Source organism: Dermacentor silvarum, unplaced genomic scaffold (assembly GCF_013339745.2).
Source record: "Dermacentor silvarum isolate Dsil-2018 unplaced genomic scaffold, BIME_Dsil_1.4 Seq296, whole genome shotgun sequence".
Classification (NCBI taxonomy): domain Eukaryota; kingdom Metazoa; phylum Arthropoda; class Arachnida; order Ixodida; family Ixodidae; genus Dermacentor; species Dermacentor silvarum.
Genome location: NW_023606005.1, coordinates 73516 through 97872, shown reverse-complemented (window position 1 = coordinate 97872; position 24357 = coordinate 73516). Strand labels below are relative to the sequence as shown.

The 24357-nt window shown below is 48.0% G+C and overlaps 1 protein-coding gene across 1 annotated transcript in view; it reads right to left on the bottom strand.

Annotated features, from left to right (window-relative positions):
• Positions 1-24357, bottom strand: part of LOC119434866 (mediator of RNA polymerase II transcription subunit 17-like) — a 109487-nt gene that overhangs the window by 55733 nt on the left and 29397 nt on the right. The window contains 2 exon segments of the mRNA XM_049659623.1: positions 14185-14236; positions 14239-14321. Of these exon segments, the coding sequence (XP_049515580.1) occupies positions 14185-14236; positions 14239-14317 (131 nt within the window). The 5' untranslated portion in view covers positions 14318-14321.

The following is a 24357-nucleotide window of genomic DNA, read 5'->3' as shown; positions in this document are numbered from 1 at the left end:
CGCATAGAACATTCACATGGGCGTGCGACAAATCAAGGAAGTCCGACTCACCGCGACCGGATAGTGAGCGAATATGTTCGTCCCACGCTATGACACCATCACCTAGTCGTTCACGTGTACGGTCACGTGAACGGTGGTGCGTTCGAACGATCCGTGTTCGTCCATACCGGTGCCCTAGCCACGCGAGACGGTCTTGCGAAGCGTGGATCGGCGCACGCGTAGGACGTCATGCTCACCGATCCCAACCCGAAAAGGCGCTTCGCCTTCGACCTTTTTCTCCCAAGTCACCCCGCCGTTTGGTGGCGTTAGCATCGCAACCCTCGCACCATCTCTCACAATGCGCTGCAACCATTACGATCGCTGCCGACGCTTAGCCACGCGGAGAAGCCAGACTACAGGAAACGCGAGCTATGTGGGGAAAACAACATCAGGGACGCGGGAAAGTCACGCATCCCCACATCAACCTTAAATCACTACACATATTCCGGTGAACAAGTCACACGGTCTATCAAAGCGCGCGTCGCGAACAAAAGTTAGTACATGCGACAGTGGCCGCGCCGTGGAATGGTCCACACATTATCCACAACATGCGAGCCGACATTTTCTCTGGGGTTCACTGCTGGCGTCCGTTGGTCACAGCACCACCTCTGCAAATTTGACGGTACGACTCCAGCCCAGGACTCCAGAAACGGCGATGCAGAAGTCAGCACGAGCAAGCGTCGCTCGCGCCGACGCGCCCTGCTGGCGAGAGCCGCAGTAGCCGTTGGTGACTGCCGGCTCTTTTCCCAGCCGCTGAGGGTTGCAAGCCGGACATAGGCGGCCGCCGAAGTCGCTGCGCCGAACTGGCCACAGGCATGTCCATCCCCTGGGGTAGCTTGATTGTAGTCCGGGGCAGCAGCACTGACGATGTGCAGGTGACAGCAAACCAGGGTGACTCCGCTCACGCTACGTACACTCAACGCACTCAACAAACACTAAAGTAGTGCAAGGGAGAGGAATTTGGCATAAGCATCGCCCACGTGGTACGATGTTCAATTCGGCTAGCAATTTCGGGCGGCATTTAAGATGTAAGCTCACGTGACCAAAGCTTGCTTTCTTGAGTCGAACGAGTAATTTCTATTTGTGAGGCTAACTGAATGAGGGAAGCAAAGTGCAACATCTCAACACCACGGTCCACCAGGTTGTGTCCCTCCACGTGCGACAGGTGGCTTCGTAAAGCCTTAGGCCTAATGCGTCCCTACCTTGACAACAACTGGCACCCCAAAAAAAAAAGAAAAAACCAAAATGGGCACAAACAGGCAGCTGCGAGATGTTAGCTCTGTGAGGTGGTCCTACCCCGCTCGGTGCACACAGCATCTGAGTTGATGGCGCCCACCGTCCCAGATGGTGTCGGAGCGCTCGGTGCCAGGCCACAATACCAGTCAGCCTGTAGCGGCACCCGTGGCCCGAGCCGCGACTTCCGAAGTCAAAGAGATAGAAGAAGCTATTTACATAAGACTTTTGGACCACCCACGAGGCTTCCGTACTCACTCCTTTCAGGCTTGCCAATGCTCCGCGGGCGGTAGGCCTCGCTCTCCCAGAATGCAGACCATGTGGCTCTCGTACCGACAAGTGTACTTCACAACAAAACATTTGCGAAAAGGCTTAGCGAAAAGGCTTAGTTTAAACGTTCAAACACGCTACAGCCATCGTCGCCTCACTCAAGAAAGCACGGCGCCGACACTAGCGATCAAAATCCACGTTTAGACTACGCTTCGGTTGAAACAAAAGTTTTCTCGAACCGAGCAAAACTGTCAAAATTATCGTCCGATGCCCCAAGAGCCCCACGTTGGGCGCCAGATGTGGGGTCTCACACGTGCTCTTGGGACAAAGGAATGACAACACAGTAATGCAAACAATCAAAAGGGCATTTACTGCACCTTTCTTACACTAAAATGTTCGCCCCATGCTATGACACCATCGCCTAGTTGTTCACGTGTACGGCCACGCGAACGGTGGCGCATTCGAGTGATCCGTGTTCGTCCATACCGGTGCCCTAGCCACGCGAGACGGTCTCGCGAAGCGTGGATCAGTGCACGCGTGGGTCGTCCGCATGGCTCACCGATCCCAACCCGAAGAGGAAGCGCCTTCGACCTTTTTCTCACAAGTCACCCCTATTGTTTAGTGGCATTAGCATCGCAACACTCGCGCCATCTCTCACAATGCGCAGCAACCATTACGACCGCCGCCGACCGCTTAGCCATGCGGAGAAGCGGGACTACAGGAGACGCGTGAAAGTCACGCATCCCCCCAACATCAACCATAAATCTCGAAGGATATACGTCTTTGCATTAAAGAGCTGGCAATGTGCGACACAAAAGAGCAGAAACGTGCTAGCGTACAACCGAAACTAAGTGGTGGAGTCCGTATCGCCATGGGTCATCAGCAGAAATTGTACGTTTAGTCGTACGTGAATGACAGCAACGATGGAACGCTTCGTGCCTATTTGCGCCTTTATTGCATTTACCGCTGCGCATAACGCGTTTGGCCGCGGGATTTCATAGTCACCATCCATGATCACGTCGATAGCTGCCCGCGGTTTCTTCCGCAGCGGTTACGGCAAAAAGTAGTTTCGTTTTGACTCAATATGCACGTCGGCCGCATGCCTAAAAAGCTGTGTAGTGGCCATCCATGATCGCATAGATGGCGACGCGATTTCGTCTGCAGTTGTTGCAGCGAATGGTAGTTTCGTTCTGACTCTGTGCGTGCGTCGGCCACGTGCCTTAAGCCCCGCAAAATCGCCGTTCATAATCGCGTCGATAGCAGCCGCAGTTGCGACAAACAGTTTCGGTTTGACTCGGTGCAAAGCTGTCGAGGATGAGAGCACCAGCTACAATCGCGATGGACGTGCGATCTGTTGGCGGTAAAAGCCCCGCAAAGTCGCCGTTCATAATCGCGTCGATAGCAGCCGCAGTTGCGACAAACAGTTTCGGTTTGACTCGGTGCAAAGCTGTCGAGGATGAAGAGCACCAGCTACATCGCGATGGACGTGCGATCTGTTGGCGGTCAGCTTACTGGCGAAAAATAGTCGGGATGTGCACGCAGTAGTGCAAAGCGTGTCGCAAATGATGGCGCGCGCTGCGGCCGTGCTGCGAAGGAAGTCGCGAGGCCTCGATCACTGCAGCAAAAGCCAATCAGTCACGAGATGACGAGAATTGCAGCTTCCGCACTGCTTTTGTGCAAAATAGCAAAAAAGATTAGCTCATCCATTACACTAATACAATCGTGCTGAAGTAGTAAGCATTTGCTCATTGTTTTCTGGATACCCTGATAATTCGGCATTCGGTAAATTTGGACATTCTTTTTTCGGTCCCGTGAAATTCAAATTAACTGTTTTACTGTAACATGTGATATATACTAATCGAACTAATCGATTTGAAATTATTCGACCAAATCACTATTCACTTAGAATTCGCTTCGAACCTCAAATTTACCATTCGCCCATCCCTAGCCGAAACACTTCGTGCCTAATTGTGCCCTTTAAAGCCTTTAGTGTTGTGTTTACCGACGTGGCATAACACCCCGTTGGCGGAGGCTTTCATAATTGCGTAGTCACCATCCATGATCGCGTCAATAGCGGCCCGCGGTTTCTTCCGCAGTGTGTTGCAGCAAAACGTAGTTTCGTTCTGACTTGGTGCGTGGGTCTCCTACGTGCCTTCAGCACCGCAAGGTTGCCATTCTTATAATTGCGTCACAGCGGCCACGGTATCGTGCGCAATTGTTGCGGGAAACAATAGTTTCATTTTGACTCGCTGGAAAGCTGTCGAGGATGAAGAGCACCGGCTAGATCGCGATGGACGTACGATCTGTTGGCGATCAGCTCAATGGCGAAAAATAATTGGGATGTGCACGCGGTAGTGAAAAGCGCGTGCCGGAAATGAAGGCGGGCACCGCGGCCGTGCTGCAAAGGAAGTCACAGCGGCCGTCGATCGGCGCTTCGAGGGCCAATGAAGTCACGAGATGACAAAACTTGCAGCTTCCACACTGCTTTGTGCAATATAGCAACAGGATTTTCTCGTTTATTCACTATATAGAAGTGTGTTTGACGTAGTAAGCACTTGCTTATTGTTTTCTGTATACCCTCGATAATTCAACATTTAGTTAATTCGGATATTTTTTTTTGTCCCGCGAAATCCGAATTAACGAGGTTTTACTGTACACGATTTCAATATAAGAATATCTTGCTGCAGCTGCGAAAGAATACTCAGACAATAAATGGAAACTTCTATGGACACAGATGGTCAAATTACAAGGGGCTGCTTGCGAATATACCTCTCAATTGCATTTGCAAGACTGGTTACTGGCCATTGAAGTCGACGAAAGGGATCGAGAGAAGACTGCGTTTATCACGCAGGACGACCTTTTCGAATTTAAGGTCATGCCATTTGGACTTGGCTGTGCGCCTGCAACGTTCCAGCGCATAATGGACAAAATCTTGGCAGTACTGAAGGTGGCAGACTTGTCTCGTCTACTTGGGATTACGTTGTAGTCTTGTCACAAATTTCAACGATCACCTGAGGCGGCTTCAGACAGTGCCAGAGGCGATCAAGTCATTGGGACTCATCCTGACGTGGAAAAATGCCGTTTCGTTGCAAAGACTTCTGTTCCTAAACTATGTTATCAGCAAGTCTGGAGTCCATCCTGACCCGCAGAAGACAGCTGCCATTGCTAAGTTTTCGTGGCTCGTCGACAAGAAGGCAGTTCATAGTTTACTTGGCCTGTGTGCCTATTACAGGCACTTGGTCTGAGACTTTGACCCCTTTCACGAAATTTGACGTTCACTTTGAATGGAAAACAAGGCAGGTCAACGCATTTGAGGAGTTGAAACGATAGCTGCAGTCACCACTGGTACACTCACACTTCGATGAAGATGCCGAAACGGAAGTCCACACCGACGCACGTAGCACAGGCCTCGTGCCGGTGCTAGTTCAAGGAAGGACGGAGTTGGCAAGGTAATAGCTTACACTAGTGATTACTGACGAATTATTCTATGACAGAAAAAGAGTGCCTGTGTTACATTATGGCAGGCACTTCAATGTGGTAAGCGACCACAGTATGTTATCTTGGCTGGCAAACTTAAAGGATCCTTCAGGTCGCCTAGCATGAAGGAGTCTCAAACTCCAGGAATTTGACATCATCATGGTCTATATATATTATAATTCGTCCCGCACTGACTACAGCCTTAAAGTTGGGGTGCCATTGTGCCGCACAAACCGGTACAGTGACTCATTCATCCCTAGGAGAAGCACGGACTGGAATCTCCTTTTCCGCATCTGTCGCACTCAATCACCGACTCTACCAACTTCAAGACAGCTGTTCAGATGCTTTTTGTTAATATTTTTTGTTTGTATTTTTAATGCATTACTTTTGTTTCTGACTCCACTCCTTTCTGTAACGCCTTCGGGCCTTCAAAGTACGTGAAATAAATAAATAAATATAAGTACAGACGGAAGCATTCTGATGCTGACTGCCTGTTGTGCGCCCCTATTGACCTGCCACCACAAGGCGAACTGGACGAGGTCGCCTTCCTAGGAACAATAACCCGCAGTTGGCTTCACCCAACAGCAACCACTAGACCCGGAGTTACGAAAAGACTTGTGGAATACTTGGAAGGCAAGACCGACTTTGTACCTAAGGTATTTTAGCATGGACTGTCTTCATTTTTCTTGTACAATGACGTCCTCATAAAGAACTGTTTGCCAGTCTATGCCTTGTGAGATGCGCAACTCTCACGTGTCCCCTGATGTTTTCCCCGCATAGCTCGCGTCTCCTGTAATCTGGCTTCTCCGCGTGGCTAAGCACTGGCAGCTGTCGTGGTGGTTGCGGCGCATTGCGAGAGATGGCGCGAGTGTCGCGATGCTAACGCCACGAACGGCGGGGTGACTTGGGAGTAAGGCGCTCTTCTTTGGGTTGGGATCGGTGAGCGATGCAGACGTCTCGCACGTGCGCCGGTCCACGCTTTGCGAGACCGTCTCGTGTGGCTAGGAGCAGGGCACCGGTATGGACGAACACAGATCGTTCGAACACGCCACCGTTCGCGTGACCGTACATGTGAACTTACACAATGTACACAACGTGATGGTGTTACAGCGGGGCGAACATATTCGCTCGCTATCCGGTTGCAGTGAGTTGGACTTCCTTGATTGGTCGCGCGCCCATGTGAATGTTCTATGCATAGTAATTCGGCTAGCGTGCATTAGTGTATGAAAGGCGCAATAAATGCCCTTTTGATTGTTTACACTACTGTGTTGTCGTTCCTTTGTCCCGAGAACCCGAGTGCGACCCCACATCTGGCTGCCCACGTGGACCTCTTGGGGCATCGGACGATAATTTTAAGTTTTGCTCGGTTCGAGACAACCTTTGTTTCAACCGAAGCGTAGTTCTAGCTTGGATTTTGATCGCTAGTGTCGGCGCCGAGCTTTCTTGGGCGAGGCGACGGTGGCTGTAGCGTGTTTGAACTTTTCAACATGCTAAGCTTTTTCGCGAGTGTTTTGTTGTGAACTATACTCGTCGGTACGAGAGCCACGTGGTCTGCATCCTAGGAGAGCGAAGCCTAGCGGCCGCGGAGCATTGGCAAGCCTGAAAGGAGTGAGTACGGAAGCCTCGTGGGTGGTCTAAATGTCTTATGTAAATAGCTTCTTCTATCTCTTTGACTTCGGAAGTCGCGGCTCGGGCCACGGGTGCCGCTACAGGCTGACTGGTATTGTGGCCTGGCACCGGGCGCTCCGACACCATCTGGGACGGCGGGCGCCATCAACTCGGATGCTGTGTGCACCAGGCGGGGTAGGACCACCTCACATAGCTAACGTCTCCTCGCGGCTGCCTGTTCTTGTGCCCATTTTGGGTTTTTTTTTGGGTGCCAGTTGTTGTCAAGGTAGGGACGCATTAGGCCTAAGGCTTTACGAAGCCACCTGTCGCACGTGGAGGGACACAACCTGGTGGACCGTGGTGTTGAGATGTTGCACTTTGCTTCCCTCATTCAGTTAGCCTCGCACAAATAGAAATTACTCGTTCGACTCAAGAAAGCAAGCTTTGGTCACGTGAGCTTACATCTTAAATGCCGCCCGAAATATTGCTAGCCGAATTGAACATCGTACCACATGGGCGATGCTTATGCCGAATTCCTCTCCCTTGCACTACTTTAGTGTTTGTCGAGTGCGTTGAGTGTACGTAGTGTGAGCAGTCACCCCTGGTTTGCTGTCACCTGCACATCGTCAGCGCTGCTGCCCCGGACTACAATCGAGGTACCCCAGGCGATGCAGATGCCTGTGGCCAGTTCGGCGCAATGATTTCGGCGGCCGCCTGTGTCCGACGAGGGTAGAAAAAGAGCCGGCAGTCACCAATGGCTACAGTGGCTCTCGCCGGCAGAGCGCGTCGGCGCAAGCGACGCTTGCTCGTGCCGACTCCTGCGTAGCCGTTTCCGAGTCCTGGGCTGGAGTCAGTTTTTTTTTTTCAGTTTATTTGGACATACATAGATCGTACAGTATGTCCATGAGGCGTGGCAAAAGGAGGCAACAATGCCTCCTGACAGGGCCTTCACCTCGGTATACACATCGTGACAGCAGATCGGCATGACAGAATACTGCACTACATTGAGAAATCAAGGGAATCAGTGAAAATTCAACAATGCATACTGTTTTACATATGGCAAATTATCCTATGATTTATCATTCTACATTGATTACATCATTCTAATTCCCAGACAGAATGGTGTAGAAAATCGTTCAAATTGCACTTGCTCAAGACAAAAGAAAGGTACAATTCTAACAAAAGAGGCAGGAGAAGAAAGCATCAATTTCATTCTTTTCTTAAATTGAGAAAGGGTTTTGCAATCCTGTATGCAGTTTATCATTAAAGGATATGTGTTACAGAGTTTAAACTATTTGGTTGTCTATTATCTGAGTACCATAATTTGTGCATGACTTCGACCAAACCATAGATACAGTGCGCAAGTTATGGGTGAGGTTCCTGTTTAAGTACTTAGTGGAGAAGGATGTAAAATCATGCTTAATGTTATGAAAAATAAGTACAGCTAATGAGAAATCGTAAAGTTGATAGTACGGCAGTACGTCAACTGCGTCGTACAGGGATTTTTTGGCAATAGGTGCGGAACGGAATACCGCCTTCAACGCCCTAAACTGAAGCGAGAAAGGCGGTCTGAATCAGATTTGTTACATGTGCCCCAATCTAGCTGACAGTACATAAATAGGAGTGAACTATGGAAAAATAAATCTGCTTTGTCAAACGCAGAGGTAAAAGATATTTTACTCGTTGCAACAAACCAATAAATCTAGATGCTTTCAGACGAACCTGATCAACGTGATCCGTCCATGTTAAGTCATACTTGAAACACACGCCCAGGAAGCGGCAAGAATTATGGCAATAGATTGGTATTAGAGATCTGTAGTTGGGACATGATGATTCAAGGGCTTGTTTTTCGGCGGAAAATAATATATTGTGTTTTCTTTATATTTAAGTCAAGTTCGTTGCTATTTAGCCAGATCTGTAGCTGACTCAGCCACTGATTTGCATGTTGTTCAGTGAGGCTAGATTTGGATCAGAAAGAAGACATTAGTGTCATCCGTGTAAAGGATAATATCAGGTGTCCGGGAATGTTAACGAGATCATTGGTATGTAAAATAAATAACAAGGGCCCAAGAATAGATCCTTGTGGCACACCGTACCTAATTATTCCTATATCTGACAGAAATTGATTCATACTAGTGTATTGTTTTCTTCCTGTCAGATAACTGTCTACCAGCTCATGTGCTATTCCTCTGATACCATATTTTCAAAATTTTTCATCAGACTTTCATGTTTAATAGAATCGAAGGCTTTTCGAAAATAAAAAGAATGCCTAGTGTGTACAGTTTCTGTTCAACAGCTTTCCAAAATACGGTCCTTTATGAATAGCAGTGCTGTCTCTGTTGATTTTCCAGCCTGAAATCCATATTGTTGTTTGCATATTATATTTTGAGCATTTAAAAATTTGTTTAAACCTCGTGTATATTATGCGTTCGGGTGTTTTAGAAAAGAGCAGCAAAACAGAAATAGGTCTGTAATTATTCAGATAATTTTTCCTCCTCCTTTAAATATTAAGGTTACACGTGCAACTTTCATTTTATCAGGGAATACACCGGTTTCTAATATGCGATTAAAATATGTACTAGAGGATCTAAGAGAAATGGAAGTACGGCCTTGATAGGACGCGCACTAATATCGTCATTTCCTGGTGAGCACCCATCCTTCATGCCTTTACAACACTACAACTTCTTCCTCCAATGTAGGTATAAGAAACAGTGAATTACTATTAGTGGAAGTAACATATGAATCGACAGGCGTTAAACACTTGGGTCATTCGTGAGTAATTTGGCGAGCCTGCATAGGAAATGTTCGTTAAACTTGTTTGCAAGTGGTACACCTGAAAATTTTTACCGTCGATGTAAAAATCCGTCGGATGCGTGCTTTGCCACCTTTTATGATGCTGTTAGCTGTTGCCACAATAATTTAGGACTGTTCATGAGTGTGGAAAACTTGTTGTCGTAGTAAGCTGATTTTGCTTTAAGATCTGAGTTAAATTGTTACGGAATTTTTTAAACTCTGTGAAATGAACCGGATCTTTCGTTTTTATGACGAGCAAACAGCCAATTTTTCCTGTTTATACGTCTGTATAATACTGGAGTAATCCACTCTTTTCTTATCCTCCTGTGCTTTTTTATAGACACGAGTGGAAAAGCACTGTTATAGTGGTGAAGCACTTTCTCTAAAAAATGTCATATGCCTTAGACGGGTTACTTTCACTATATATATCATCCCAGACTACGTCAGCCATCAGTGAATGGAACTGCGCAATGTTATTTTCATTGATCATTCGTCGAAGGAATTTAGTTCTATCCATTTTTTCACCAAGAAAAAGAATGCAAAAGCAGGAAGGTGATCACTTAAGCTCGTCAAAATTGCACCGGATGTTATTTTATTTGAAGGTAAATTGGTAAAGCATAAGTCTATGAGCATTTTGGAGTGTTGACTGATTCGTGTCGGCTGTGTCTACAATATTTTCACACCCATATGATAACATCAACTCGAGCAGGTGCACCTGGCTAGCATTGTTTCTTAATAAATCAATATTCATGTCACCAAATATAAGTCGTGCCATATCGTGCCAGTCGTGCCATATCAGTTGTGCCATATATAAATATAGTCGTGCCATCGGATCTGCAGAGGTGGTGCTGTGACCAACGGACACTAGCGGTGAACCCCAGAGACAATGTCGGCTCGCATGTTGTGGATAACGTGTGGACATTTCCTCGGCGCAGCCACTGTCGCACGTACTAACTTCTGTTCGCGACGTGCGCGTTGATAGATCTTGTGACATGTTTCGCCGGAGTATTTGTAGTGATTTAAGGTTGGGGGGATGTGGGGATGCGCCGACTCTCACGCGTCCCCTGATGTTTTCCCCGCATAGCTCGCGTCTCCTGTAATCCAGCTTCTCCACCTGGCTAAGCGCCGGCAGCAGTCATGGTGGTTGCTGCGCATTGCGAGAGATGGCGCGAGTGTCGCGATGCTAACGCCACGAACGGCGGGGTGACTTGGGAGCAAAAGGTGGAAGGCGCTTCCTCTTTCGGGTTGGGATCGGTGGGCGATGCAGACGTCCCGCGCGTGTGCCGATCCACGCTTCGCGAGACCGTCTCGCGTGGCTAGGAGCAGGGCACCGGTATGGACGAACACGGATCGTTTGAACACACCACCATTCGCGTGACCGTACACGTAAACGACTACGTGATGGTGTCACAGCATGGGGCGAACATATTCGCTCGCTATCCGATCGTGGTGAGTCTGACTTCCTTGATTTGTCGCGCGCCCATGTGAATGTTCTATGCATAGTAATTCGGCTAGCGTGCATTAGTGTATGAAAGGCGCAATAAATGCCCTTTTGATTGTTTACACTACTGTGTTGTCACTCCTTTGTCCTGAGAGCCCCAGTGAGACCCCACAGCCTTCAGCTCTGCGGCCCGTGGTTCTACATGCCCTTCATGAACATCTGACTGGTGGGCAGCTTGGATTTTCCCATACCCTTGCAAGGCATCAGGAAAAGTATTACTGGCAGTGCCTGGCCACCGATGTCGCCGTTATGTCAAGACATGCTGAGACTGTCAGCGACGCAAGGCATCGCCAACAAGACTAGCGGGATTCCTACAGCCGGTCGAGCCTCTTTGCCGACCGTTCCAGCAGATCGGAATGGACTTACATAGACCTTTTCCGACGTCAACATCCGGAAATAAGTGGAGCGTTGTGGCGACGGACTACCTTACCTGCTACGCTGAAACAAAAGCCTTGCCAAAAGGTAGTGCAGCCGAAGTGTCGAAATTCATCTAGCACATCCTGCTACGATATGGTGTCCCAGAAGTCCTCACCACCGACAGAGGAATGGCCTTCCCTCCAGAGGTTATGCAAGCCATTCTGCAATACAGCCAGACAAGCCAAAGAAGGACAACTGCCTACCACCCGCACACGAATGGTCTTACGAAGCGGCTGAACAAGACCCTCGCCGACATGTTAGCAATATACGCCTGCATTGAGCAGAAGTGGGATGCCGTCCTTCCATACGTAACCTTCGCTAACAACACGGCAGTGCAAGAAACAACTTGGATCATGCCATGCAAGCTGATTTATGGAAGAACCCGACAACAACTCTCGACGCCATGCTGCCACACGTCACCGACGAAGAGAATCTCGACCTTCCTGCCGATCTGCAGCGCGCCGAAGAAGCCCAACAGCTCGCCCGCCTGCACATCAAGAACCAGCAGAGGACCGACAGCCAGCATTATAATCTTTGACGACGGTACGCAGAGTACCAGCCCGACGACCGTGTTGGGTCTGGACCCCGATACGCCGACGAGGACTTAGCGACAAACTTTAACAATGCTATTTCGGACCCTACAAGATCATCCGGCATATTGGCGCACAGGACTATGAGGTCGTGCCAGAAGGCATTTCCCAATCACAGTGGCAAAGCTCACCACCTGATATAGTCCATGCTGGGCACCTTAAGCCCTTCTACCAGCACTAACAAACTCTGGGACTCTGTTTCTTTATTTCTTTACATGTGTTTTAGTTTCTTGCTCTCGTGTTTGTAGCATCAGGACGATGCTTTTTAAAAGGTGGGCATTGACACGTGTACTTATTTATCCTTTTCTCAGGGACTGCTTTTCACCCGCTAACAACTTTATTATCGCTAAGAGTGGACGCGCCTGCATGATCTGGAAGTTACTCGAAGGTTATCGATGATCATATGTTGTCACTGAACCTTGCGTAATCTGATTTTAAGCGCGACGCGAATTGTGTAGTATTTCGTGGAAGGCGCACCAGCAAATACGCTTGAACCTTCAACGAGCCATGTATAAAAGTCGACTCGCTTGACCGGCAGATCAAAATTTCAACCATCGCCGACTTTGCTCACCGCTATCGTTGTGCTTGAGTGTTAGTTCTTTTGCTGGACACAAGTTTGTCCAATAAAGAGAAATTTGTAACTCACAATTTTGACACTGCATCGTTCTTCCCTGCCATTACAACGTGACAATATGCACACAAGGGCCTAGCAGGAATGCCGGTGTTTGTATGTGCAACGGTTGCAGATGATATTGTGCAGGCTCTGCTGCAGAGAGTGCAGTGTGGTGGCATTGTTTTTGCAGCCTAACACACTGCGCGAGACCTGTCACACGTGCACTGCACAAGCACCATGACAGCACGATGAGTGAGTGAGCACGATTGTGAGTTACACCTATGTGCCTCGAGTGTCTGCATATCACAATGAAGAGACAATAAATTCAAAGACACACATCATTACTGCTCACTCTATTAGTGACTCAGAGGTGGTGGCACCATTGCCGCATTAGTACGAATATGCAATCCACGGCAGGCATGTATTAGCGATTTGGACCAATTTTCAGGTAATAGAGTTTTAGCACTCCATATTTATTCATTTAGCATACTTCCAAGGCCCGAAGGCATTACAAGAAGGAGTGGTAATAAAAAAAAGTTTGCACAGTAAAAAAATACAGTTATAGCAAGCAAAGAAAACATTACCAAATGGCTTCATGAATGGCAGAGTTGAAGCTGTCGGTGTCAGTGATGGCGGCGATGAAAGCGGGAAAGGTGGTTTCAATCTTCGCTAGTCTTCAGAATCTAGTAATTGCTCGTATCTTGGAAGTTATTTGTGGCATGTTAAGGGTTAGCCGAGATGGCTGGTGGCTTCATGCACACGGTCTTCCCGCGTACCTAGTGTTGGACATCGCGTAATCTAATGGCATCTTCGGCTGACAGCACTCATGCCGATTTCAGTGCACTCAAACGTTCGTCTCAGCGTAATGCAGATGGTGGCCACGTTCAGCTCCGAAAATGCCCTAAGTTTCAGCGACGTGTTGAAGCGAGCAGCAGCACAAAGTGCTCCCTCCCCAATTGACAGCACCCTTCAATATGCCGGCAACTGAAAGCAGGCGCTCACGGTCATCGAGTGAAATATGTTTATCTGTGTGTGTGTGACACCATGCTTGTTTACATGTAGGCAAATGTTTACGGGAATTTACGTGGCCTATAATACTATGAACCTCATTTTGTGTGATTGTCTAACACCTTGCTATAGCTAACAATGCCTTGCGTTTCAGGCGAAACTTCTTTTATGATTTTTTAGGTCACAAAATAATTTGAGTCTCACTTTCAGAACTGTTGCGGAGAACATTGTTCATGTGGATGGCAGCTAATAAGCAATAATTCGTGGCCCCAGAGCTTTCATGATTTGCCCAAGCACTTCATGGATTTATGAGGAAACCACTCATTCTACGCGGTTTTATATCATTCATCAAAATACCACATCAAAGGCCTTTGCCACACTACAAAGTAGACCTTCCTAAGTAGTACTTCACAAAATTTAAGCAGTGATGTGTTTGTTTCTAATGTAACCAAATCAGTCTTGGAGCTTCTGCAATGAAACCCCACTGTGTTGACCGAAATTGTACATTGAATTGCTATGTTTGCAGTTAAGCATGGCCATTGGGCACCCTTTATTTCTATTTTATTTTGCTTCACACAATGTTAAAGCTGCTTTATGTTAGTCCTGCTTTGCCATAAGTCCAGCGACCGACTCACCGACACATGGTCTCATATCCCTGCGAAAGGACGTTGATTTTGACGGAGTTGTGCGTGGGCTGGAAAGGCAGGCCCAATGAGCCACGACCAAGGGGTCCTTCACCTCGGACGCAAACTGGTCAATCACGTACATGGTCCTACAATGATAACACACACACTTTTGTAAGCAAGATTGCCTTTGGCAAAACCTTTCTGCTTTTCAAAGCACAAGTATGGCATAATTGCTAGACACATTTGTGATGACATAAAATTAAGCCAGACAAAAAAAAAGCTGTCTTCCTGTCATCAAAGTCTGTGACCTCTTCAGAAGAACTTGAATTTGGCCTAGTTGGTGTTTACTGCATTTCATGTTGACCGCTAATAAAATACGAAGACAGAGAAAGAAAAAAAGTCACAGGACTGCCCGGCACACGCAGCACAGTCACAGCGTAAGCTGGTGGAGCGGCTCAAAAGTAGCTCCAATTTGGGCACCATGCACAACAGGGTCTTTGCGGCAGTCTGTTCACCTCGTTTTGACAAGAACGATCTGAGCGTCGACGGCGAGCTGCGGCTTGCTTGTAATGCTCTCTGCACAGCAGTCTGCTGAGCCCGATCAAGCCTTACAACTGCAACTTACATGTCGGGCACGCTGCGTTTGCAGGCATCTTAAACTAGGTGGCGCCACCATGCTGGCGGAGGTTGGGGATTGCGTTTTCTTTTTTTTTTGATTGCGCGCCTCGTGTGAATGGCATCTCGCCGTCTACGCCTGCGCACAATGCGATTGCAGGCGCCTTAACTAGATGGCTATACTGGTGGAGGCTCGGATCGTCTGCGCCTGCTTTAAAGGGAACTTTTCCGATGCCCGATAGCATGCGCTTGCGTGGCTCAGTGGTAGAGTATCTGGCTCCCACGCAGCGGGCGTGGGTTCGATCCCGGCTGGAACCGGTACTTTTTTTGCATTTCCAGCGATAGCGGTTACATTCGCCGGATATCGCGAACCGAAACAGCTATTGGAATGAGCTCATAACAGCTTACGCTATAAACACAAAATGACGACACAGGCAGTAACTTTCAACTGAAGATTACCGCCCGTGTCATCGTTTTGTGTTTTTCTTTCTCTGTCTTTGTCTTTGACAGGGGTGGAAGCACGCTCCAACATTCTGGAGCAGGGCTGGGAGCAGCAAATTGATTGTTTTGGAGCAGCTTTCGAGCAGCAAATATACTGTTTTGGAGCAGCACCGGAGCAACAAACTTGTAGTTTTGTAGCAGACAAAGTGAGTTTTGGAGGGGGTCACCCTCCTAAGAACATTTAAATCAGCAAACTTTTGCTTTCAACAAATACGAATGCTAATACAGAAAACTGTTTGTGCCAAGGTGAAATTTCGGTGGAACAATATATGCTCTTCTTGCAAAGCAACTTAAAAAAGATATCTGATCAATCTGCAACAGTAGGCACCTGTAACAACAGTAAAAGTCCTAGTAACAATCAAGACGAAAGCACGACACAACAGCAATAAAAATCTATCTATGTATGAGCATAAGAGGCTTGAAATACATAGCAAAAACCAGCACTTCCAAATGAGCATAAAGGAACAAGTACAAAGCAGCTCTAAAAGTAGCGCAAGTAAATCACATGGGATGTAAAGCTAGTTTGTACCTTATCAACAAATAAGCGGGAAAAAAAAAGAACACTGCCACACAACTGCAGCAGAACTGATAGTTGGGCGAGTTGGTACGAATTCATAGTGAAATCTTTTTGCGCACACAGTTGACACGGACACAGTGAAGGGGAGACACACGAGCGCTCGTGTGTCTCCCTTCACTGTGTCCGTGTCAACTGTGTGCGCAAAAAGATTTCACTATGAACTGCCACACAACACTAATCCACAGTGCTTTGTCTGTCACACTTTATATATCCGCTATGTGTCAGTCTAAAGAACAGTCTTACTTAAAATGTATTCGCTAAACAAGACAAATATGCCTCTGAGTGAATATAAGGCATCTGATTAACAACAGAAATACTGCAAGTAGAAAATTGTACTTTCACGTACAAGGCACTACAAGCACCCAATAAAATAAAATGCGAAAATATGATATGGGCAAGCACAGCTGGCTACCGAGTCCCACGATCATTGTGGCACAAAACTGCACCCACATTTAAAACATCACAGCTCACAGCACAACATCACAAAAAAAAAAAAAAAAAAAAAAAACGGTATGCAATAGAGTCTATGTTCGATTTTTCGGACTCCCTAGAGCCCGTAAAATCGTCCGAAAAATCGGGCAGTCCCAAACATTGAATGTGTGCCTTTTACTGCTGCTAAGGGCTCAAATCGCCACAGGCACGTCGGAAAAAGTTCCGAAGGCCTGCCAATACACTTATGAGGCTATATCAGTGCTCGTACTGCGACAGGAGACAGCGGGTGCAAGTGTGTGTAATTAAGGAATGCATACTGTGTCCCGTGACAATTGCTCCTTCCACTCTTGTTAAGCTTCACCGCAACACTTCGTGTATGCTTCACTGCGTAACACTGCTCTATCGAGACGAAGCAGAGTTTTGTGTATCGGCATTATACAACGCGCCGTGCTTTTTGAGCTTAAGCCAATCGTGAGAATTACAAAGGCGGAGTGGATGCCATTGCCGACAGCGGCGAATTATTTCAATGAAGAACACGGCACCGAGCGGCGAGAAGCTTGGCAGCTAATGTCGAAGCAGCTAGGCCTACGTTGCCGCGGTGGTGGCTACGGTTGCCAGCAGATCTGTGTGCGAGAGCGCCGGTTCGAGGCGGCGAGATAATCAAAATGGCGGTGGCTTTGATTGAAGTCATAGAGTTAACCAGGGTTCGTACAGGTTTCTAAGGCAAAAATTCAAGATATTCCAGGACTTTCCAAGACCTGTCACAGGTTTTTCAAGGTCTCAAAGCGGCATCCAAAACATTTCCAAAAATGACTAGTGTTATTGCACTTACAATACATAAATGTATATCACAATTATAATAAAAATGTCTAGGCCTTGATAACTTCTCAATATCACAACACAAAATGAACACTTACAACAGCGGCTGAGATTTCTCCACTATAGGCCTGGGTAAAGTTCACCAAAAATATTCGAAACATTCAGCATAGGGCTAATGCACTAAAATAAAAAGAAATAAATGTATATCCCCATGATGTTAATAATGTCTAGCCTTGATCACTTTGCAAATTCACAACAATACCAAAAAAAAAAAGTTCACAAAACACAATTAATGCTCCCAACAGCTACACTGACTTCTCCAGTATTAACTGGGCAAGTTTACCGAACATTTCCAAACCATTCAGTGTAGTCTTCCTACACATCCATTATATTATAAGAAATAGATGTATATGGCAATTTTGTAAAACATGCCTTGTCTTGATCATTTCTCAAGTCTGCAATATTAAAAGTTGACACAACGAACACTCACAGCAGCTGCTCAGGCTTCTGCAGCATTAACTGGGTTGGTTCATCAAACATTTCCAAAACATTCAGCATACCACATTTTCCGGTGTATAAGACGCGGTTTTCTTAATTTTTCGTCGGTGCTTCTTATAGAACGGTGCGACCTATGTAGATTTTTTTTTTGCGGAAAAAACTGCCGTCAAAATCGCATCCGATGTTATGGCCACACGAAGTGCGCTGCTTGACTTATTTGCTACAAGTTCTATGCGCGCTATCGATGGTGCCGGGTTCTCGTGATCAAGTTCCTGAGCGCCGTGAGAGAAGGATGGTGCAGCAACGCAAGTGGCGGTAGGCCGACCGCAAAGTCGCTGCATCTGCAGATCGCTGTCAAGATACGGCGCGTGCCACTGTGCAAACTACGCAGTTGCTCCGAGAGTACAGGCAGCCCCCTCCCCCCCTCCCTCCTGGGCTGCCTTCCCGCTTCCTCCCTTGTGCGCGATTTGGCTCACCGTCGCACATTTTCACTCGCACATCCAGCATACGGCGCACAAGGACGATGTTATCGCCCTTGGAACGGAACATCGCGGCAACCACGACGGCAGAAATGAGCCTGGAGTGGAAATATATGGCATCCATGCATACGCTTGCGCGTGACCCACGTTCACGGAGCGACACGTCACTATAAGTTTTTTAAATCACTTACCGAAAGAACAGGTGGGTCTTATACACCCGTGCGACTTATAAACGTTTGTTATTGTTTTTTTCGGAAAAACTGCCATTCTGAGGGGGGTGCGTCTAATACAAAGGTGCGACTTATAGAACAGAAAATACGGTAATGTTATTGCACTTATATTATCATAAATATTATAACAAACCTCCACCCAAAGGCGCTGAGCATCAGTGGCAAAGTTGTTCCACTATAGCTCTCTTTAGCTTCACTAGCTTCACTTCGCGCGCACGAATGAAAGTGAGACAAGGCGGACCGACGGACGAGGAGTGAAACGAACGATAGGGTGAGGAAAGCAGCGTAAACACTGCCAACCGAGCCAGCACCGAAGTGCAGCACAGGTCTCTCGCTCTGTTCGAGGTTTGACGTGGTGAACCCTTTTATTTTTTCCACGCAGTTCTGCAAAATGGAACCATGCGTGCTCGCGCCGGCGTATTGTTTCTGAAATGGGGAGTTCGACGCCGATCTACCACACAAAGGGGGTCGCATTGTCCACATCGGAGTGCATTGCTCACGAAATTCAAGGATTTTCAAGGAACGAAAAAAATTCCAGGGCTTTCAAGGGCCTTGAAAACGCAGTTTTCAATTTCAAGGGTTTTCAAGGACCTGTACGCACCCTGGAACTTAATATGACTAACTCTGGAGAGCTCCCATAGCGCCCATGCATTGAAACCGGGAACCGCAAGGGTGCTGCCATGTTCCTATGCAGGCGCGCAAGTGCATACGACGAGATGCGATTCAGACAAGGCGCGCAATCAACACGATCCCTAGCCTCCGTCAGTATGGTAGTTCCATCTAGTTAAGGCGCCTGCAAATGCAGCCTTTTAGACGCCATAAATTTCACATCACAATTTTCTAAATAGCCATCCGATATTTCTGAAAAATAGTCGGAATGAACTTTAAACGTTCTCCGTGCCTACGTGCTACATACAAGTGCTTGCAATTTTGAATACTTTTTTAAATATTGACACGTATACATGTTTATCTTTCACCGGTGGCCGCTTTCCACCGGCTAACAAATGTTAAATGTTATCGCTCGGCGCAGGACGCGCCTGTATCGGAACTTTCTAGAACGTTATCGATGCTTCTTTTCGTTGCCTGTTTTCACCGACGCGTAAGTTATCTGATTGTGTGACCGACGCGAATTGTTTAGAACTTTCTGGAAGACACGCGGGCATCAGGGATTAATCTGGAACCTTCGATGACTCAGGTATAAAAGCCGACGCGTCTCGCCGCTGATCAGATTTCGACGACCGCCGACTGTGTTCGCCGCTTTCGTTGTGCTTCGAGTGTAGCTTGCTTTTGTACAAGGGCACAGGTTCGCCCAATAAAGAATTAGTCTCGTCATACACAGTTTTACGACTGTTTACTTCAGCGTCACTACTACGTGACATCTGGTGGAGGTGCTAGTGCGTTCATGCAGCGAACGCCCCCGTAAAGCCGCGATCCAAGCCCGAAACCGGAGGATAACGCCAACGTCGCCAAGGACCAGCGAGCTAGCCGTAGGCAGCAAGGACTTCTGCAGGAGTACGGACTTCTTCCCGAGAAGACCACAGCTACCAAGAGGACAAAAGTCACGACCTCGGCAGCATCTACCATGACAGCCCCTGCGCCAACATCTGCAATCGTGATGCAACAACCCAGGGAGCTGCCGACTTTCCGCGGATCGCCATGTGAGGACCCCGAAAGCTGGCTGGAGGCATACGACCGGGTCGCTACGTTCAACAAGTGGGACTGCGACGACAAGCTGCGACGTGTTTACTTCTCGCTTGAAGACGGCGCCAGAACCTGGTTCGAGAATAGGGAGCGTGCACTAACAACCTGGGACCTGTTCCGAGCCGCATTCCTGGACACCTTCACGAGCGCCGTCCGTAACGAAAGAGCTGCAGCCTTGTTGGAAAAACCGTGTACAGCTCCCGAATGAGAGCATCGGTATGTACACTGAAGAAATGACTCGATTATTCCGGCACACCGACCCCCGCTATGCCAGAAGACAAGAAAGTTCGCTTGCTCAGGCGGGGAGTTAAGCAGGAGCTATTCGCCGGACTGGTGCGGAATCCACCAACGACAGTCCAAGACTTTCTCTCGGAGGCTACGGCGATCGAGAAAGCACTGGACATGTGCAACCGGCAATACAATCGCCGTTCGACGCCACAGTACGCCGAAGTCCAAGGACTCTCCCACGACCTACGAGACACCATCAGGGCGATAGTACGCGAAGAGCTGCAGAAGTTGCTAACCGTCGTCGCAGCCTCAAGTTGCTTCCATCGCCGATATCGTGTGGGAGGAAATCCAGCAATCGTTAGGGCTTCCCGAATCGCCGCAACCCGAGCCGGAAGCGCTGACCTACGCCGCCGTCGCCCGTTGTCAAGGCCCCCCTCCGCGCTCGAGCCAGGGCCCCGTAACGCTGCAGTTCCGTCGTGCACCGCCGCCGCCGCCAGCACGCCCGCCCGTCGCCCAGCGCAGTTACTAAAGGAAGACGGACATTTGGCGCGCACCCCGACCACCGCCCGCTCTGCTATCACTGCGGGAAGCCGGCCATGTCTACCGCCGATGCCCATATACCGCAAGATGGGCCTACAAGGGTTCGCCGTCAACGCGCCGCGTCCAGTGCGGGGTGAACGACCGTATACATGTATACAATTGACACGTATACATGTTTATCTTTCACCAATGGCCGCTTTCCACCGGCTAACAAATGTTAAATGTTATCGCTCGGCGCAGGACGCGCCTGTATCGGAAGTTTCTAGAACGTTATCGATGCTTCTTTTCGTTGCCTGTTTTCACCGACGCTTATGTTATCTGATTGTGTGACCGACGCGAATTGTCTAGAACTTTCTGGAAGACCGCGGCATCAGGGATTAATCTGGAACCTTCCATGACTCAGGTATAAAAGCCGACGCGTCTCGCCGCTGATCAGATTTCGACGACTGCCGACTGTGTTCGCCGCTTTCGTTGTGCTTCGAGTGTAGCTTGCTTTTGTGGGCACAGGTTCGCCCAATAAAGAATTAGTTTCGTCATACACAGTTTTACGACTGTTTACTTCAGCGTCAACTACTACGTGACATCTGGGTGGAAAGCGGCCACCGGTGAAAGATAAACATGTATACGTGTCAATATTCTTTGTTTTTGCAGTTTAGGCTGATGCAATAACAATTTCTATTTCCGAAAAAGATTGGATGTTGCCGCACTGAGCATCCACAGAGGCTTGGAAAGCTTGCCAACAGCAAGAGGAGCTGAACGGCGGGACCATTTTAGCTGTATGTATGTCGGGAGATGGTCACTTCCGTGTGTTTCTATGTGTCATATGTAAGAGGCCGCCTGCGGCGCGAAAAAGAAGAAGAGCACGTGAAGCACGGTGTTCGGAACGGCACGAACTCTCGAGGCGCGTGAGCCGAGCGTGAGCGCGCGAGGCGCACGAACCGAGGCATAGTCGAGGGATGAACGGCGCTGTCGGTGGATTATCGACGTGGCTCCGGGCCAGAAAGGTCGCATCGCCAGCTCCGCTCTGGCGACAGGAGACTTGGGGGTCTGGCTGAGTCCGTGACGTTGGCCGTCCAAGGTGTGGCCGTCGACCTCGGCAAGTTCGAGCGAGGCTCCTGGACTGGCTGCAGCCTATCACGGCAGGACCGGGCACCCCAGAGAGGATCCCCCTTCTGCAGCAGACCGGCACGTTCGATTCTCCGCGGAACGCCACGTCGGCACTCATGAAGAAGTTGCGACACATCCCGACGCTAGGCCTATTCAGGTGGGCCTGAGCAACGCCGAGCGCCGTCACTGAAGACTTACTGACGAGCTCATCACCGACGAAGTACCGGCGAGCTTCCCACCGATAAAGAGACGACACACCGACGGCAAGGCAAAGGCAGCTATAGCATCAACGAGAACACCAACTGCTGGAGAAAATGGGCCAACGAGCTTCAGACTCGGACAAACGTGCAACGACGAGCGCAGCAAGGTGACTCTTATTCGTAGCGTCTCAGAGATAGGTCAGGGTTGCCTACTTTGAAGAATTAGCCGCCACGGACGAGCGTAGGCGCAAAGTAGAACTTGTTTTGTATATTAGGCTTTAGTTTGTATCTTTATTAGTATTTTTTCCCGCAGTGTGCTTGGGTGTGCTTGATTTTTAGCTTTAGTTTTGATGTTGCGTGTTATTAAAAAATCTGTTTGCTGTGTCGCCATCCGTCTTCCTTCTCCATCTCTTCTAACACCCGCACCCCCCCGAGATCGGTGCCAAAAAACATCACACTATGTTCACACACCAACACGTAGTAGACAAAAGGCATCTCGAGACGAAAGAAATGTCCAGACAGCTAGGGTAGCATGCGCCACAAGAATGGGGGACCCATCGTTGATTGACCCGAGGCCTTGATTCAGCACGAAATCAGCCATGTCCCTACCGTGGGCGTCATCGTTGCAGAGCCCCACATAGGATGGTGGGCAATAAAGTCCCCTTCTAATCTGTGCGGTCCTGGGCAAGCTTGGAGCACGGACAAGAGATGAGAACAGTCTATGCGGCTTCTGGGGGGGATGTAACCACGATGACAGAGATTAAATGCCACTCATGTTATAAAGTCGGATGCATATATTCATTAGAGGTGTGAATAGCCACATCATGTCTCAGATAGGCTAAATTGTGACTCACACAAATGATCACTTCGCTTGCACTTTGGTCGTCACAAGACCACATTGTCACGTATCTGGATACTCGAAAAGAAGACCCATGTTCGGCTCGCATATAACAATAACTGAAAATTTATGTTTCCGGTTTGTTGTATGCGAGTTGTTTTTTCCCACCAGAAAAAAAAAAAAAAACCCTCTCATATAACTCACCCAAAAACCCCCTGCAGCCAGTTGTTTTTTCATCATTTTCCTTTTCATTAATTTATCATTTTCTTATTTCAATTTGTGAGTACAAGTAATTTTCCCTATGTTGTCCTTGGTGTCACTGTTTGGGGGCTTCTGATGATATGATTAATAAATATCGGGCCCCTCGGTTCCTTTTCTTCTCGTTCATTACATAACAAGGGCTCGAATCCGGCAACATTGATGCCTTCGGGTAGCATATGGGGGTTGATTGACCAGTTGCATTGACCCAAAAGATTACTACTCATGACACCTGCGGCAGAAAGGGTGTTCCACATCCACCGCCTAGGTTTGTGAGTAGTGGCGCTGGCTAACACTCCCAGGATTAATTCTAGTTGTAAGACAGAAATACCCCAGAAAGTGGATGGGAAAACGGCTTCGCGGTAGCTGAATGGTGAGAACATTGCACTTGTAATGCGAAGACGTGGGTTCGTTCCCCACCTGTGGCCAGTTGTTTTTTCATCCATTTTCATTTTCATTAATTTATCATTTTTTAAATTTAATTAGTAAGTACAGGTAATTCCCCTATGTTGTCCTTGGTGTCACTGTTTGTTGGCTTCTTATGGTATCTTTTGTCTATATTTTTTACGCGCAGTGCTACACTTCTTAATAGAAATCTCATTATCGCGTTGGAAAACATTCAAACTTTAAAAGCGCGTGGTATAGGGAACACAGTTTTCTACACGTTAACCCTTTTACTGGTCCTCGGTGTGGAAGGATTTTCATGCCTAATGTAAAACTTTAAGTGAAAATGAAACGAATGACAGATGGTTTGGTTGCGCCAACCATGGAATATTGTGCGAAAACAGAATTTTTTTGACCAAATTAGCAATTTTCATGCACCAAGTTGAGCATTGCTAGGCTGTTGTTTGACCGGTTGCTAATTAAATGCTTTCCAGTCGTGATGTCGTTGTTAAACTGTTGTTTTTTGCACACATGATATGCATAGCCATGCACACTGGGTTGCATAATGCATACAGGATTACTCGGTGGACACAGGAGGATTGCAGACTTGCACACAGACCGTATTGTGGTCCGTATAGAAAATGGCCATGGCTTTGATTTCTCTGACGAGATTAGCATCTTGGAAGACGAGATCTGTGCAACTCTTTCACTGCCTTGTAACTGTAGCATTGTCTCTGTGTTGAAACTTGATGTGCTTAACGCTTTTGAGAACCAC